Source organism: Hibiscus syriacus, unplaced genomic scaffold, assembly GCF_006381635.1.
Source record: "Hibiscus syriacus cultivar Baekdansim isolate YM2019G1 unplaced genomic scaffold, ASM638163v2 tig00110893_pilon, whole genome shotgun sequence".
In the NCBI taxonomy this organism is placed as follows: Eukaryota; Viridiplantae; Streptophyta; class Magnoliopsida; order Malvales; family Malvaceae; genus Hibiscus; species Hibiscus syriacus.
The window spans coordinates 9,690,409-9,704,676 of record NW_024062901.1 but is presented as its reverse complement, the minus strand read 5'-3'; the positions used below and the strand labels follow the sequence as shown (position 1 = coordinate 9,704,676).

General features: G+C 39.2%; 1 protein-coding gene across 1 annotated transcript in view; it reads right to left on the bottom strand.

Annotated features, from left to right (window-relative positions):
• Nucleotides 1-14,268, bottom strand: part of LOC120145692 (pentatricopeptide repeat-containing protein At5g55840-like) — a gene marked incomplete at its 3' end in the record, with an annotated part of 18,747 nt that extends 4,479 nt beyond the window's left edge. Inside the window, exons 1-2 of the mRNA XM_039159461.1 lie at nucleotides 14,093-14,268; nucleotides 12,061-14,007 (exon numbers count right to left, since the gene is read on the bottom strand). Of these exons, the coding sequence (XP_039015392.1) occupies nucleotides 12,061-14,007; nucleotides 14,093-14,261 (2,116 nt within the window). The remainder of the gene's footprint in view (nucleotides 1-12,060; nucleotides 14,008-14,092) is intronic.

Below are 14,268 nucleotides of genomic sequence, written 5' to 3'. Positions count from 1 at the left end.
ACGTATTACCACGACCACGACCACGACCACGACCACGACCACGACCACGACCTCGACCTCGACCTCGACCACGACCACGACCACGACCACGACCACGAGCCGAGCCGAGCCGTGCCGAGCCGAGACGAGACGAGACGGACGGACGGCGGCGGCGGTGCGCGAGAGCCCCCCTTGTTCTCTATCACTCAACAAGGAAGTGGAATGTCAAGCCTTAAATACCATTCCCAATAGTGTTTCCAACACTATGTGGGATTGAGCATTACCAACATTCCCCCACTAATGCGAAAGAAATCTTCTGAAACTCGAAAACAAGCTTTCCAGAAGAGTAATAGCGAGATTAGTTGCTTAAGCACTAGTGAACATATCTGGAACTAGTACATAGTGATGATGAATCATTCTCTTAGATAAGTGAAACTAGTCTGGAACTTTCTAAGATCAAGGTAAACTCATAACACACAACTAACCCCTTCATCCACCTGAGTCCTCGATGTGTAAGATATATATATACAAACGTATATATTTGGCCATCTTACCTCAGGATTCTAGTAAGTGTGCTAGAAAAACAGTCCAACATTTTTCATAGAAGGCGGCTAACCCTTCTCACTTACATAGGTTATTTCATCAAGTTTATCTCAACATAAACCACCCTTTAAAAGGAATATGAAATAATTAAGAGCTTTTATAATAGCTCAACCTCACAAAGGGTTTGGTGACTTTTTTCAAGTTCATTATAAATGAACCACCCAAACTCTGGGCTAAGAAGTCATTAAGAATAAATATTCAACCTCATTTATCGGTAAATTCAATAAGTCCTTCTCACTAGAACCATCCAAATACTTGGATTTGAATTTATTAAGAGTTTAACAAACTCAACCTTTCTGTCGGTAAGTTCATCATTTCCTACCCACTCGGTCTGGGTTATGAACTTATTAAGAATAGATATTCAGCCAAAATCGGTAAATTCATCAAGTCTTTCTCACTAAGACCACCCAAAGCCTGGGGTATGAATTTATTAAGAGCAATTAAGCTCATCCTGGGCATGCACATTATTCATCATAGGGATAGGCAGTAGGAATGTGCACTATGAGTCTTTCCATGGTTTCGTTTGACCACATGGAACTTAGATAACTAAGTTGGGTATCCACCATGAATTCCTCAACCAATGGGCTTTAGACCCATCCCCCTCGATGAATCTAGGACCAGCTTCCGACTTAACCCTTTGGTAAGTGGATCTGCTAGGTTCCTTTCCGACTTCACATACTCTAAAGAGAGCACTCCATTCTTTATCAAGTGTCTAACTGATTCATGTCTTATGCGAATGTGTCTTTTCTTACCATTGTAAGCTTGGTTCTTAGCCACACATATTGCAGCTTGTGAATCACACAACAATGAAACTGGAGGAGTCGGTCTTCCCCACAACGGAATATCTGCTAACAAGCTTCTGAGCCACTCGGCTTCTTGCCCAGCTAGGTCAAGAGCTATAAACTCTGACTCCATGGTAGAACGAGCAATACAAGTCTGCTTTGATGATTTCCACGAGATCGCTGCTCCACCCAAAGTAAAAACATACCCGCTTGTAGAGCTTACCTCATCATTATCAGAAACCCAGTTGGCATCACAATATCCTTCCAATACCGCAGGAAAGCCAACAAACTCAAGTTTCCAATTCACAGTACCCTTAAGATACTTTAGTAAGCGTTTAAGCGCAATCCAGTGCTCACCACTCGGATTATGAGTATATCTACTTAGTCTCTCACGGCATAAGCAATATCAGGCCGAGTATAGTTCATTAAGAACATTAAACTTCCGATTAATTTAGCATATTCAGTTTGGGAAACACTACTTCCTTTATTCTTAACTAGATGTATGCTAGGGTCATAAGGAGTTCGAACAGGGACGACATCAAAACTGTCAAATTTCTTTAGCACTTTCTCTATAATGTGCTTGACATAAAGAAAATCCCTTCTCAGTTTTGGTAACTTTGACTCCTAAGATTACATCTACTTCTCCCAATTTGTCATCTCAAACTTAGTGGACAAGAAATTTTTAACTTTGTTAATGGACTCAATGTTAGAACTGAAAATCAACATGTCATCAACATAAAGACTTATGATAACACATTCAGTTTCAAACATCTTCGAATACACACAAGCATCCGAACCATTCACAACAAAACCAAAACTAAGAATAGTTTTATGAAATTTCTCATACCACTGTTTAGGAGCCTGCTTAAGTCCATAGAGTGACTTTTTGAGTCTACAAACTTTGCCTTCCATACCAGGTGCCTCAAAACCTAGTGGTTGCTCCATGTAAATCTCCTCATCTAGATCCCCATTCAAGAAAGCAGTCTTAACATCCATTTGATGTACCTGCAACTTATGAATAGAGGCTAGTGCAAATAATGCACGAATCGTTGAGATTTTTGTAACGGGAGAGTATGTATCAAAGTAGTCTAAACCAAACCTTTGAGTGAACCCTTTGACGACTAACCTTGCCTTGTACCGCTGAATCGAACCATCTGGCCTTAGTTTCTTCCGGAAGACCCATTTGTTGGAGATTGGTTTGAATCCCTTAGGCAAGTCAACTAATTCCCAAGTATGATTAGACATTATCGATTCTAGTTCATCATTAACAGCGCTTTTCCAAAAACTAGCATCGATAGATCTTATAGCTTCTTCAAAAGTTTTAGGATCCTCATCTAATAGAAAAATTTGAGCTATAGGATCTGAAATGAAGTCTAAATCATTTATCTCAGAAATAAAGGAAGTAATAAAGTCTGGTCCAAAAGAGGTTTCAACTCTTTGCCTTTTACTTCTTCTAGGCTCAAAATCAATTTGTTCAAAAGACCTAGCAGGATTACTAGAAGAAGTTGATGGAATATATCTATTTGTGTTTCAATATTTATTCTCGGTTCCTTTAAAGGAAAAGTATTTTCAAAGAAACAGCATCTCTTGATTCACAAATAGAATAATCTTGTAAAAGCATGAATCTGTATGCAGCACTATTCGTAGCATACCCTATAAACACTGCATCAACGGTTTTAGGTCCGATGGTGGACTTCTTAAAATCTGGCAAGCCCACTTTAGCCAGACACCCCCACACTTTCAGGTATTGTAAATTAGGAGCGTATCCTTTCCACAATTCATATGGGGTAGAATCTAATTTCTTATGAGGAACTCGGTTCAAGATATGAGTTGCTGATAGAATGGCCTCCCCCCATATGTTATCAGATAACCCGGAACTTATTAGTAAAGAATTCATCATCTCTTTTAAAGTTCTATTTTTCCTTTCGGCTATACCATTCTGTTGAGGAAAATAGGGGGCTGATGTTTCATGAATTATGCCATTCTTTTCACAAATATCTTTTAAGAAATTAGATCCATATTCACCACCTCTATCAGATCTAACCCGTTTGATTCTCCTTTCTAACTGATTTTCAACTTCTGCCTTATAAATAAGAAAGAAGTTTCAGCTTCATCTTTAGTTCTTAGGAGATAAACTTTTGTATATCTTGAATAATCATCTACAAAAGTTATGTAGTAGTGTTTTCCTCCTTTACTTTCAGTGTTTCTAAAATCTGCTAGATCAGTATGAATAAGTTCTAACAGTTCAGTCTTTCTATTAGAAACAGTCTTAAAGTGAGGTCTAGTATGTTTAGCTTCTACACAAATCTCACATTTGTTAAAGCTAGTTGTGTCTAGTTTAGGCAGAACATTCATATTCATTAATTTCTTTAAAGCATGAATATTCACGTGTCCTAATCTAGCATGCCACATATCAATGGATTCAACAATATAAGCAGAAGTGGTAGCTTTATTTTCATTAAATTGAGTTTCTATGACAAATAAACCATTGCTTAAAAACCCTTTCCCCACATAATCACCATTTCGGGAAAGTACAAGTTTATCTGCCTCAAAAACTAACTAATGCCTGCCTTATTCAGAAGCCCACCACTTATCAAATTTCTACGCAAGGCAGGTACATACAGAACATTATTTAAAGCCAGAGTTTTACCAGAAGTCAGCTTGAGTAAAACCTTGCCTTTGCCTAGCACTTCAGAGCTGCTAGAGTTCCCCATGTACACACGTTCACCAGTGTTTCCATCCTCGAACTCGGTGAAAAACTCCTTCCTTGCGCAGAAATGCTTCGAAGCGCCAGTGTCAACTACCCATTCTGAACTGTTCTCCACCAGATTAACTTCTGAGACCACCGCAACAATGATATCATCATCTTCTTCTACAACGTGCATCTGTGGCTTGTTGTCATTTTGGCGGTCTGAGCGGTGTTGGCATTGGTAAGCTTTGTGGCCAGGTAAACCGCAGACATAACACTTGAACGTCTTTCCTTCCGGTTTGGCCTTTCCTGACTTCTTGAAGTTGGTAGCCTTCTGTGGTTTCGTCTTTTTGTCTTGATTCCCACGTTTCATGATCTTCTTAAATTTAGACTCAACCAAGTTAGCTCTAAAAGATAAATTACTCATAGAATTAGTAAGCTTATCTTTTAAACGGTTGGCTTCTTCAATCTTCATATGGCCCACAAGTTCTTCAAGCGAAATGTCTCTCTTCTTATGCTTAAGAGAGTTGCGGTAATCGGACCAGGACTTGGGCAGCTTCTCAATGAGTACATTGGCTTGCAGCACCTCACACATTTGCATCCCTTCAGCGATGATGTCAGCGACTAAGTTCTCATAGTCATGGACTTGATCCATTATTGGTTTGTCGTCTGTCATCTGGAATTTGAGCCATTCACCGACAACGTACTTCTTTATCCCCGCATCATCCGCACCATACTTCTTGTCGAGAGTGTCCCATATTGTCTTGGCACTCCTTTCTCTAAGGAACATATCAAATAGTTTATTTGACATGTGGCTGAGCAAATGTCCTCGTACCGTCTTGTTATCCTTCTCGTATTTCTCGTAGGTAGCGAGAACGGCGGCGGCAGTTGCTAAGGCATCATCATTGAGGATCGTATCCGCATCATTACCGACAGCTGGGGTTGGTGGCATGGTAGGTGGTGGCTTGAGCAACACGTAATCAAGATCAAGTTGCTCGAAGAATATCAGAATTCTTTGGGACCACCTTCTATAGTTCTTTCCATCAAGTGCATCGAGCTTGGAAAGATCGGGAATGAGTTTGCTCAAAGGTGTCGACATGATTGCAGTTTATGGAAATTCGTTTCTAAATTGTTGGATATATGAACTGCAAAACTACACCGTTAGCACTGACTGAAAATATAAACAGTAATTAAGAAGAACAGATTCGTAAACCGTGTCGTGGTAAGAACCACTGCCTTAGAAACGAATTCGCCTCGATGTGTGTAATCGCTGCAGTAGGCGGACCGTCCCCCGAGGTTAACACGGTCGCTCCAAATTCCGTACACCCGAAACCGGAGTGGACTGCTGGTGGTATTGTACTTCTGATCGGAAAGCACTCAGAGAGAACTCACGGAGAGAACTTTAGAAAACACTTTGTAAGTGAATTGTAAAATGTTTTGGAGTGAGTTGAGAAGCTGAATATAGCTCTCTATTTATAGGCTAGAAATAGGGTTAAAATCGTCCATAAAATTTCAGGATTAAACCTCTTATTTGTAACAGCTGAAACGTCTAGATGAACCTGACTCAGAAATAGTCCAGGTTCATTGTATAATTATTCAGCTGTTATAACTCCCGAAATTATATCATGTAACCCCTGGAATTAAATCAAATAACTCCTGTAACTCCTGATATTAACAGCTTGTCTCCTCTGTACAAAGCTGTAAATCAGTCCAGGTACATCTTAACGTTTCTGATTTAATTTAGGAATAAACTGTTTAATTTCTGATAAAAAATAATAATTCAGCTGTTATTATTTGAAATTCAAACAGTCCTCAGCAGCCTATAAATATCAGTTGATATCTTTCACATTTTCCATTTGTTTCTTTCAAAGAGAAATTCCTCAAGAATTTTCTCTAAAAAGATAGTATCCGCGCGGACGTGTCGAAGACACGTATTACCACGACCACGACCACGACCACGACCACGACCTCGACCACGACCACGACCACGAGCCGAGCCGAGCCGAGCCGTGCCGAGCCGAGACGAGACGAGACGGACGGACGGCGGCGGCGGTGCGCGAGAGCCCCCCTTGTTCTCTATCACTCAACAAGGAAGTGGAATGTCAAGCCTTAAATACCATTCCCAATAGTGTTTCCAACACTATGTGGGATTGAGCATTACCAACATGCAGAACCTGTGCATAAGGGTTGTAAATGTAGCAACAGTTGGAACAAGTTGCTTGCATAGCATCATATCAAGAACCAATGTTGATTCATCGACCTTCCCGCATAAGGCAAGTCCTCGTACAACAGCACTCTCTGCAACATCAGGTGAAGCGATACCGAGAGACGTCATTTCATCCTTCAATTGGAATGCTGTTTGCAAATCCCTACGTCTACACACAGAATTAATCAATTTAATATATTGTTTCCCCTTGGGAAGGAAACCCTTCTGAGCCATTTCATGCAAAATAATATGAGATTCTTGAAGTGCAAGATTTCTATTGAGCCCGATAACGATTGCATCAAGGGTCTCCAAATCAGGAAATATTCCCAAAAGTTTCATAACATTAACCAGATCGAAGGTCCTTCTGGTATCACCTCTTTCACAGCACTTGCTAATAAGCAAGTTGAATGCAAACCGATCGACTTCAACACCTACAGATATCATACTTTTCAAGATTTTAATACCAACATCCAGCATCCCTGACTTGCAAAGTCCAAGAATGAGGCCATGTGATGATAATCTATCAGGCAAAATGCCACAACCGATCATGAGTCTAAAAAGAAATGAGCAACTCTGAATGTCTTTTTGCTTGGAATATCCATGCAACAAAATATTATATGTAGCCAAACTGGGGTATAAGCTTTTGCTTCTCATCATGGAAAACAGATTATCCACGTTCGTCAATTTTCCCCTCCTACAGTTTCCATCAAGAGCAACATTAAAAGCAATAACATAAAGACAGATTTTTTCGCTCCATGTCTTCATAAAAATAAGAAGCAGCCGTTGATTGGCCAGCCCTGAAAAGACCATCAACTAAACAGGTGTATGTAACTTGATCTGGAAAGAAAACTTCTTTCTCCATCAGCTTCCCCAGAAACAGAAGGGAAACAGTGTTGTGGATTGGGAAATAAGAAGAAGAAATTATCGAAGAAGTTGGGATTTTAGAAGAAGAAGAATAGAGATTACAGAAATGATTTCTCAGTCATTCAATTCATGAGCAAAAGATGACTACAACAGGTATTTTATTTAGTTACAAAAATAATACTGAGAATCTAATTCCTGCCAGCTGGCATTTTTGTTAACAGACTTGCTTTTGTATCATTTCCCTTTTTAGCCTTCATTTGGACTAACCGATCTGGGTCGCTCCATTGTGCTTCTGGTCTGCTCCATCTCGGCCTGCTCCCTCTCATCAGGTAACATAATCATCTGTCCCTCTTCCATTTTAATTCCCAATTCACATTTTTTAATCCCTAACCCTCGAGCCTCCATCCCCAAATCGTCCCCTCTCTCGTCCATTCCCAATCTCTTCCCTCCTCGCCGTTCTTCTTCTCTTCCAACCATAACAATACCCACCCCACGAGAAGATCCTTGTCTCCAAGGATCAAATCCAGGAAACTAAGATTTTAAAACCATATAGTCTTCCCATGTTTCGTTCGATTCATCAAGATTCTCCCATCGAACCAAAAGCTGAGTGACTGGTTTGCTGTGTCTATTCACTATACGTTTAGCCAAAATCTTTAGAGGTTTAACTCTGAAATGTCCATCATCTATTGCAGGAGGGTCCGTTGCAGCAATAGAGGAATCCCCGATAAATTTCTTCAGAAGGCTTACATGAAACATTGGATGAAGTTTTGATGAATCAGGTAAGTGTAATCGATAGGCCACTTCACCGATTTTTTCCAGAACCTTATATGGCCAATAATATTTCGCTGCTAACTTTAGGTTTTTTCGCAAGGCTAATGAAGTTTGTCTATATGGCTGGAGCTTCAGGTAAACCATATCCCCCACATGAAAAACTCTTTCTGATCTCTTTTTATCTGTTTGTTGCTTCATACGGTTGCTGGTTAATTCCAATTGCTGCTTGACCAATTGTCTGATATTCTCTCTGTTTGTCATCATATCTTGCACCGCTTGTCATCATATCTTGCACTGCTTGCACTGTAGTTTCTGTGGTCCAAACCATAATAGGTGGTTGGTAACCATACAAAGCCTGAAAAGGTGTAATTTTTAGGGCAGTGTGATAAGTTGTATTATACCACCACTCTGCATGAGACAACCACTTAGCCCATTGCTTAGGCTGATAGAAGCAAAGCCCTCTAAGATACTGTTCTAAACATTGATTAACCCTTTCTGTTTGTCCGTCTGTTTCAGGATGATAAGCAGTACTGAAAAGGGTCTTAGTACCCAACTGTTTCATTAGTTCCTTCCAAAATATACTAGTAAAGGTTCTATCTCTATCAGAAATGGCCACTTTAGGATAGCCATGCAACTTATACACATTATCCAAGTAGATTTTAGCTACCTCTACTGCAGAATAGGGATGAGATAGTGATAGAAAATTATTGTATTTGGTAAATTTATCCACAATAACCAATATACAGTTTTTCTTAAGTGAAGTAGATAAACCCGCAATGAAATCCATAGTTATGACTTCCCAAGCCTGATTAGGGATAGGCAGTGGCTGTAGTAATTCAGGCTTTGGAATATGTTCCACTTTAATTTGTTGGCAAATCTGACAACATCTAATAAAAGCAGTAACCATAGACTTAAGATTCGGCCAATAAAAAATTGACCTTATTCTGTAATAAGTAGCTTGTATTCCTGAATGTCCCCAGGGGAGAGTCATGCAAAGTCTGTATGATTTTCACTCTAAGGCTTCCATTAGATCCAATATAAACTCTCCCTTCATATCTAAGAACAACCTTAGACAATTTCCATTTACTGTCAGCAGCTGGATTAACAGTTAGAATTGAAATCCAATTCTGAGCTAAAGAGTAATTCTGATAACTGTCTTCAATCTCCTGGACCCAAGTAGGAATTAGGATTGTTGCTCCTATAGTCATACATTGAGCTTGATCCTCCCACCTTCTAGATAAAGCATCAGCAACCACATTTAATTTTCCTTTTCTATACTGAATAGTATAGTCTAACCCCAAAAGCTTTGTCAACCCTTTCTTTTAAATAGTTGTAGTCAACTTCTGCTCCAAAAAAAACTTAAGGGTTCATGATATGTCTTAATAACAAATGGCATGCTCTCCAAATAATGCCTCCATTTTGACACAGCTAAGAGAATAGTAAGATATTCTCTTTCATAAATAGATAGTGTTGAATCTCTAGGGCTTAAAGCTTTACTCAAATAAGCAATTGGTCTTCCTTCCTGTGAAAGAACAGCCCCAATACCCCCAGAACTAGCATCTGTTTCCAGAAAAAAATTCTTAGAAAAATCAGACAGTGCTAAAACTGGAGCAGAACACATAGCTTTCTTAAGATTTTCAAATGCAGTATGAGCAACAGAATTCCATTGGAAGCCATCCTTCTTTAATGTAATGTCAATGGTCTGCTAAGAATGCCATAATTTCGAATAAATCTTCTATAATAACCTGTTAGACCTAGAAACCCTCTGAGAGATTTAAGGGTTTTAGGCTTCGGCCAAGTTTGCATAGCTTCCACCTTACTAGGATCAGTAGACACCCCTGCAACAGAAATAATATGGCCAAGGTACTCTACCTTGGTCTGTCCAAAAAACACTTGGACAATTTAGTAAATAATTGGTTCTTTTGTAAAACCTCCAAAACTGATTGTAAATGTTCAACATGATCTTCCATACTGCTGCTGTACACCAAGATATCATCAAAGAAAACTAAAACAAACTTCCTAAGGAAGGAATTAAACAAATCATTCATAAGAGTTTGAAATATAACAGGAGCATTAGTAAGGCCAAAAAGCATTACCTTAAACTCATAATGGCCTTGATGTGTTCTAAAGGCTGCCTTGTAAATATCTTCAGGTTTAATTCTAATCTGCCAATAACCAGACCTTAGATCAATCTTTGAGAAATAAATTGTCCCATGCAGCTCATCCAATAAATCATCCACTATAGGAATAGGAAATTTGTCTTTAACAGTCATACTGTTAAGTTGCCTATAATCCACACAAAATCTCCAAGTGTCATCCTTCTTTTTAATAAGAAGGCAGGGAGAGGCAAAAGGACTCCTGCTAGGTTGAATAATAGAAGAAGTTAGCATAGTAGCTATCTGTTTCTCAACTTCAGCTTTCTGATTATAAGGAAATCTATAAGGCCTTAGATTAACAGGATTGGCATTAGGTTTAAGTGGAATTGCATGGTCATGAGACCTCTGGGGAGGTAGACCAACAGGTTCATCAAAAACTGGTATGTATTTATCCAGTAGATGTTGGATTTCAATATGAATGGAAGAAGAATGCCCTGTCATAGTCATTAGGACAATATGACCCATAAGATCAGAATCCCCTGCACTCATTTTAAGTAAGGTAGCTCCTAAAATTTGCTGCAGCTCAGTTGAAGGCTGCTGTCCCTGAATACAAATCCTCTGCCCTCCATGGTCAAAACTTAGAGTCATGTTATTAAAGTCCATTAATATTGGACTGAATAACTTCATCCAATCCACTCCTAAAACCATGTCACTTCCCCCCAACTTAAGCAGTCTGAAATCATGTGTAAATGTATGGCCTTGCATTTGCCATTTCACTTTGTTGCATCTAGCTGAACTGAATAATTGTTGATCATTAGCCACAATAATAGCCAAAGGATAAGGAGTAGTGATTTGAATACCAACATCAACCCAATTAGGAGTCAAGAAACTGTGTATACTCCCACTATCTATTAGAATATTCAATGGTCTACCCTGAATAGATCCTTGTATCCTCAATGTGGTATGACCAATAGAACCAGTAATGACATTCATAGATATTTCCAGTGTTTCTTCCTCTGCTTGTGGGGACTGATCTGAGTCTGTAAAAAAAATGGTAAATCAATTTTAGGTCTATGCCACATTGACCCCGAACTGATAAAAGAACTCCCTGGTCCCCTGGTTTTAGCTTCTATTCCTATAATAGATCTATTGTTACTGTTTTCACCCACTTGATTCTCAGGCCTAGAACTATTCTTAAGGGCTAAACAAGCATCAGGCTTGTCTTTCAATATTCCCGGTTCATCAGTTTTATAAGTGAATCTTGATTTATCCTTTACTACAGTCACCAAAACGGGATTTTTCTCCCCATTTTTAGAGTTATCAGGAGTGTTTACCTAATCACCTTCAGACTGCTCCTGTTCTCCATCTCTGCCAGTTAAAATCTTCAAGAGTTTTTCCACATATCCTTGGTTGGTAGCCATTCTAGTCTCCATTGCAGTAATTCTGTTCTCTTGGGCTTCCCACCATTTAGGTGTATTAGAATCATCGTTACCCTTTTTCACCAACGTTGTCAAATCTTCCATCTGTTTCTGTAACCCAGCTAAATCTGCCTCCATACTCTGATTTTTCTTTGTCATGCTCGTGATTTACTTGCCAGAACCGAAGCTCTCGATACCAATTTGTTGTGGATTGGGAAATAAGAAGAAGAAATTATCGAAGAAGTTGGGATTTTAGAAGAAGAAGAATGGAGATTACAGAAATGATTTCTCAGTCATTCAATTCATGAGCAAAAGATGACTACAACAGGTATTTTATTTAGTTACAAAAATAGTACTGAGAATCTAATTCCTGCCAGCTGACATTTTTGCTAACAGACTTGCTTTTGTATCATTTCCCTTTTTAGCCTTCATTTGGGCCAACCGATCTGGGCCGCTCGATTATGCTTCTGGTCTGCTCCATCTCGACCTGCTCCCTCTCATCAGGTAACATAATCATCTGCCCTCTTCCATTTTAATTCCCAATTCATATTTTTTAATCTCTAACCCTCGAGCCTCCATCCCCAAATCCTCCCCTCTTTCGTCCATTCCCAATCTCTTCCCTCCTCCGTTCTTCTTCTCTTCCAACCATAACAAACAACAACTTTTCCCTTTCTACAAAACCCATAAAGAAGGATGGTATATGTATAACTATCAGGAAGAATACCAAACCGAACCATCTCATCGAAAAGGGCCGCTGATTCCGACATATTCCCTGATTTGCAGGTCCCAGCAAGCATGGTGTTGTAGACAACATTACCTACCGCCGAAGGAACGTAATGCAGGTTGTTCAACAATCTCTTCGCTTCTACCAGATTTCCACCCTTACGTAGTCCTTTGAGTAGGCTGCCGTATGTGAAAAAACTGGGATTATTACCTATTTTAACCATCTCATCGAACAAATAAAATGCCTTCAGGCCATCACCCAAATTTCCATATCCACTTATAAGACAATCAAATGTGACGTAGTTAGCATTACAACCAATCTGACTCATGTGACTCATGAAATCCTCAGCCTCTCGAACTTTTCCATCTCTACAAAGAGAAGCAACCAACATGTTACAAGTAAAACTGTCAGCAGCATGGCCGCTGCAATTCATAATTCTGTAGACATTCAATGCTTCAGAGACGAATCCCATCCTACAGAAATTGTAGATTAATGAGGAGAAAATAACTTTGTTAGGTTCAAAACCAGCTCTATACATTTTACATATAATTTCCTTCACACTTTTTATCTTCCCAGCCTTGTGAAATCCATTTATAAGCACGGAAAATGTAATAATATCAGGAGTCACACCTTCCTCGAGCATCTTATGAAGCATATGTACAGCTTTATTGAAGAACCCATTCTTGCATAGTCCATCAATCATTTCAGTGTACGGTAAACAACCAAAACCCATGCCAATTGTCCTGAATCTCTCAAAAATACTTCTCGCTAGATCAAACTTAGCATGCCTGCACAACCCATTTAAAAGTGCTCCGTAGCTAACTTCATTAGGCTGTAATCCCACTTTTTCCATCATATCCACGAGTCTTAGAGCTTCTTCAAAGTTAGCCTCATTAGAATGACCTTCAATCAAAGCATTGTAAGTAGCAACATTCGGCTCAAGATTAGAACATGCAATCTCATCAAAAACCCGAGTAGCAATCCGAACATTTCCACCCTTTACAAACCCTTTAATGAGAGTGTTATAGGTAATGGCATTTGGAGATATCCTTCTTTTTCTCATCTTTTTTAACAGCAAGTAAGCTTTAGCACTTCGGTCATTTCTACACAAATCGTTAATAAGAAAATTATATGTACATACATCTGCTTCAATACCCTTGGACCCCATACGATCAATCAGCTCGAAGGCCGATTTATACCTCCCCTTCTTGCAAAACCAATGGAGAAAAGTATTGTAAGTAACTATAGTCGGTAGGTAACCGCTGTTCTCCATCTTTCTCAACAAATAAACAGCTTTCTTGAGTTTCCCTTCGGCACACAAAACACTGATCAATATATTAAAAGTAGCAATATTAGGACAAATCTTCAAATCAAGCAATTCCCTGAAAAATGACCAAACAGTACAAACTCTCCCATCTTTCACCATTGAGCCTAACATCATATTACAAGTATAAACCGATGGCTTGAATCCTCGAGAACGCATAAACCCGACAGTCTCCAAAGCATGATCAATCATTCCATCTTTCAGATAACCCCTGATTAATAGATCGAAAACCGAAGGGTTTGAATTGCAAAGAGGGTATGTATCCATCAAAACACCAAAAACAAACTTCGAGTCAACACCCATTTTACATAAGCGCCTCAACAATGATTTAGCCGAATCATACATTCTAGCTCTAACAAGAATATGGGTTGTCATTGAAAGTACATGAGCAAGATGATTGTGTTCCAAACCAGGCTGTTTGATAAAAAAGTTGAGAAATTTCAAAGCTAGCCTTCCATGAACTTGCCTCAAAGAAGCTAACTTGTAATCCATGTGGTTCAAGGACTCCCAACGGTCTATAGTTAAGATTGTATATATGCTGTTCTCCAAATCTACCAAAAAAAATCATAATAAGAAACATATATTAATACAAAATGTTGAACTTTTTTTAGCAAAACAACAGTTGAGAAGAGTAACCGGAGAACTGCGAGTGGCTTTGAACAGTGGCGTTTTGTTCATCAGGCTTTGAGGTTGTAGTGAAAAGTTCAAAGGAACACAGAAGAGAAAAAGACCTGAATTTTGTGAATTTCCGGCTGAGTGGAGATATTAGTGTTTTGGCGGTGGAAGAACACAGAGTGGAAGACATTAGTTCA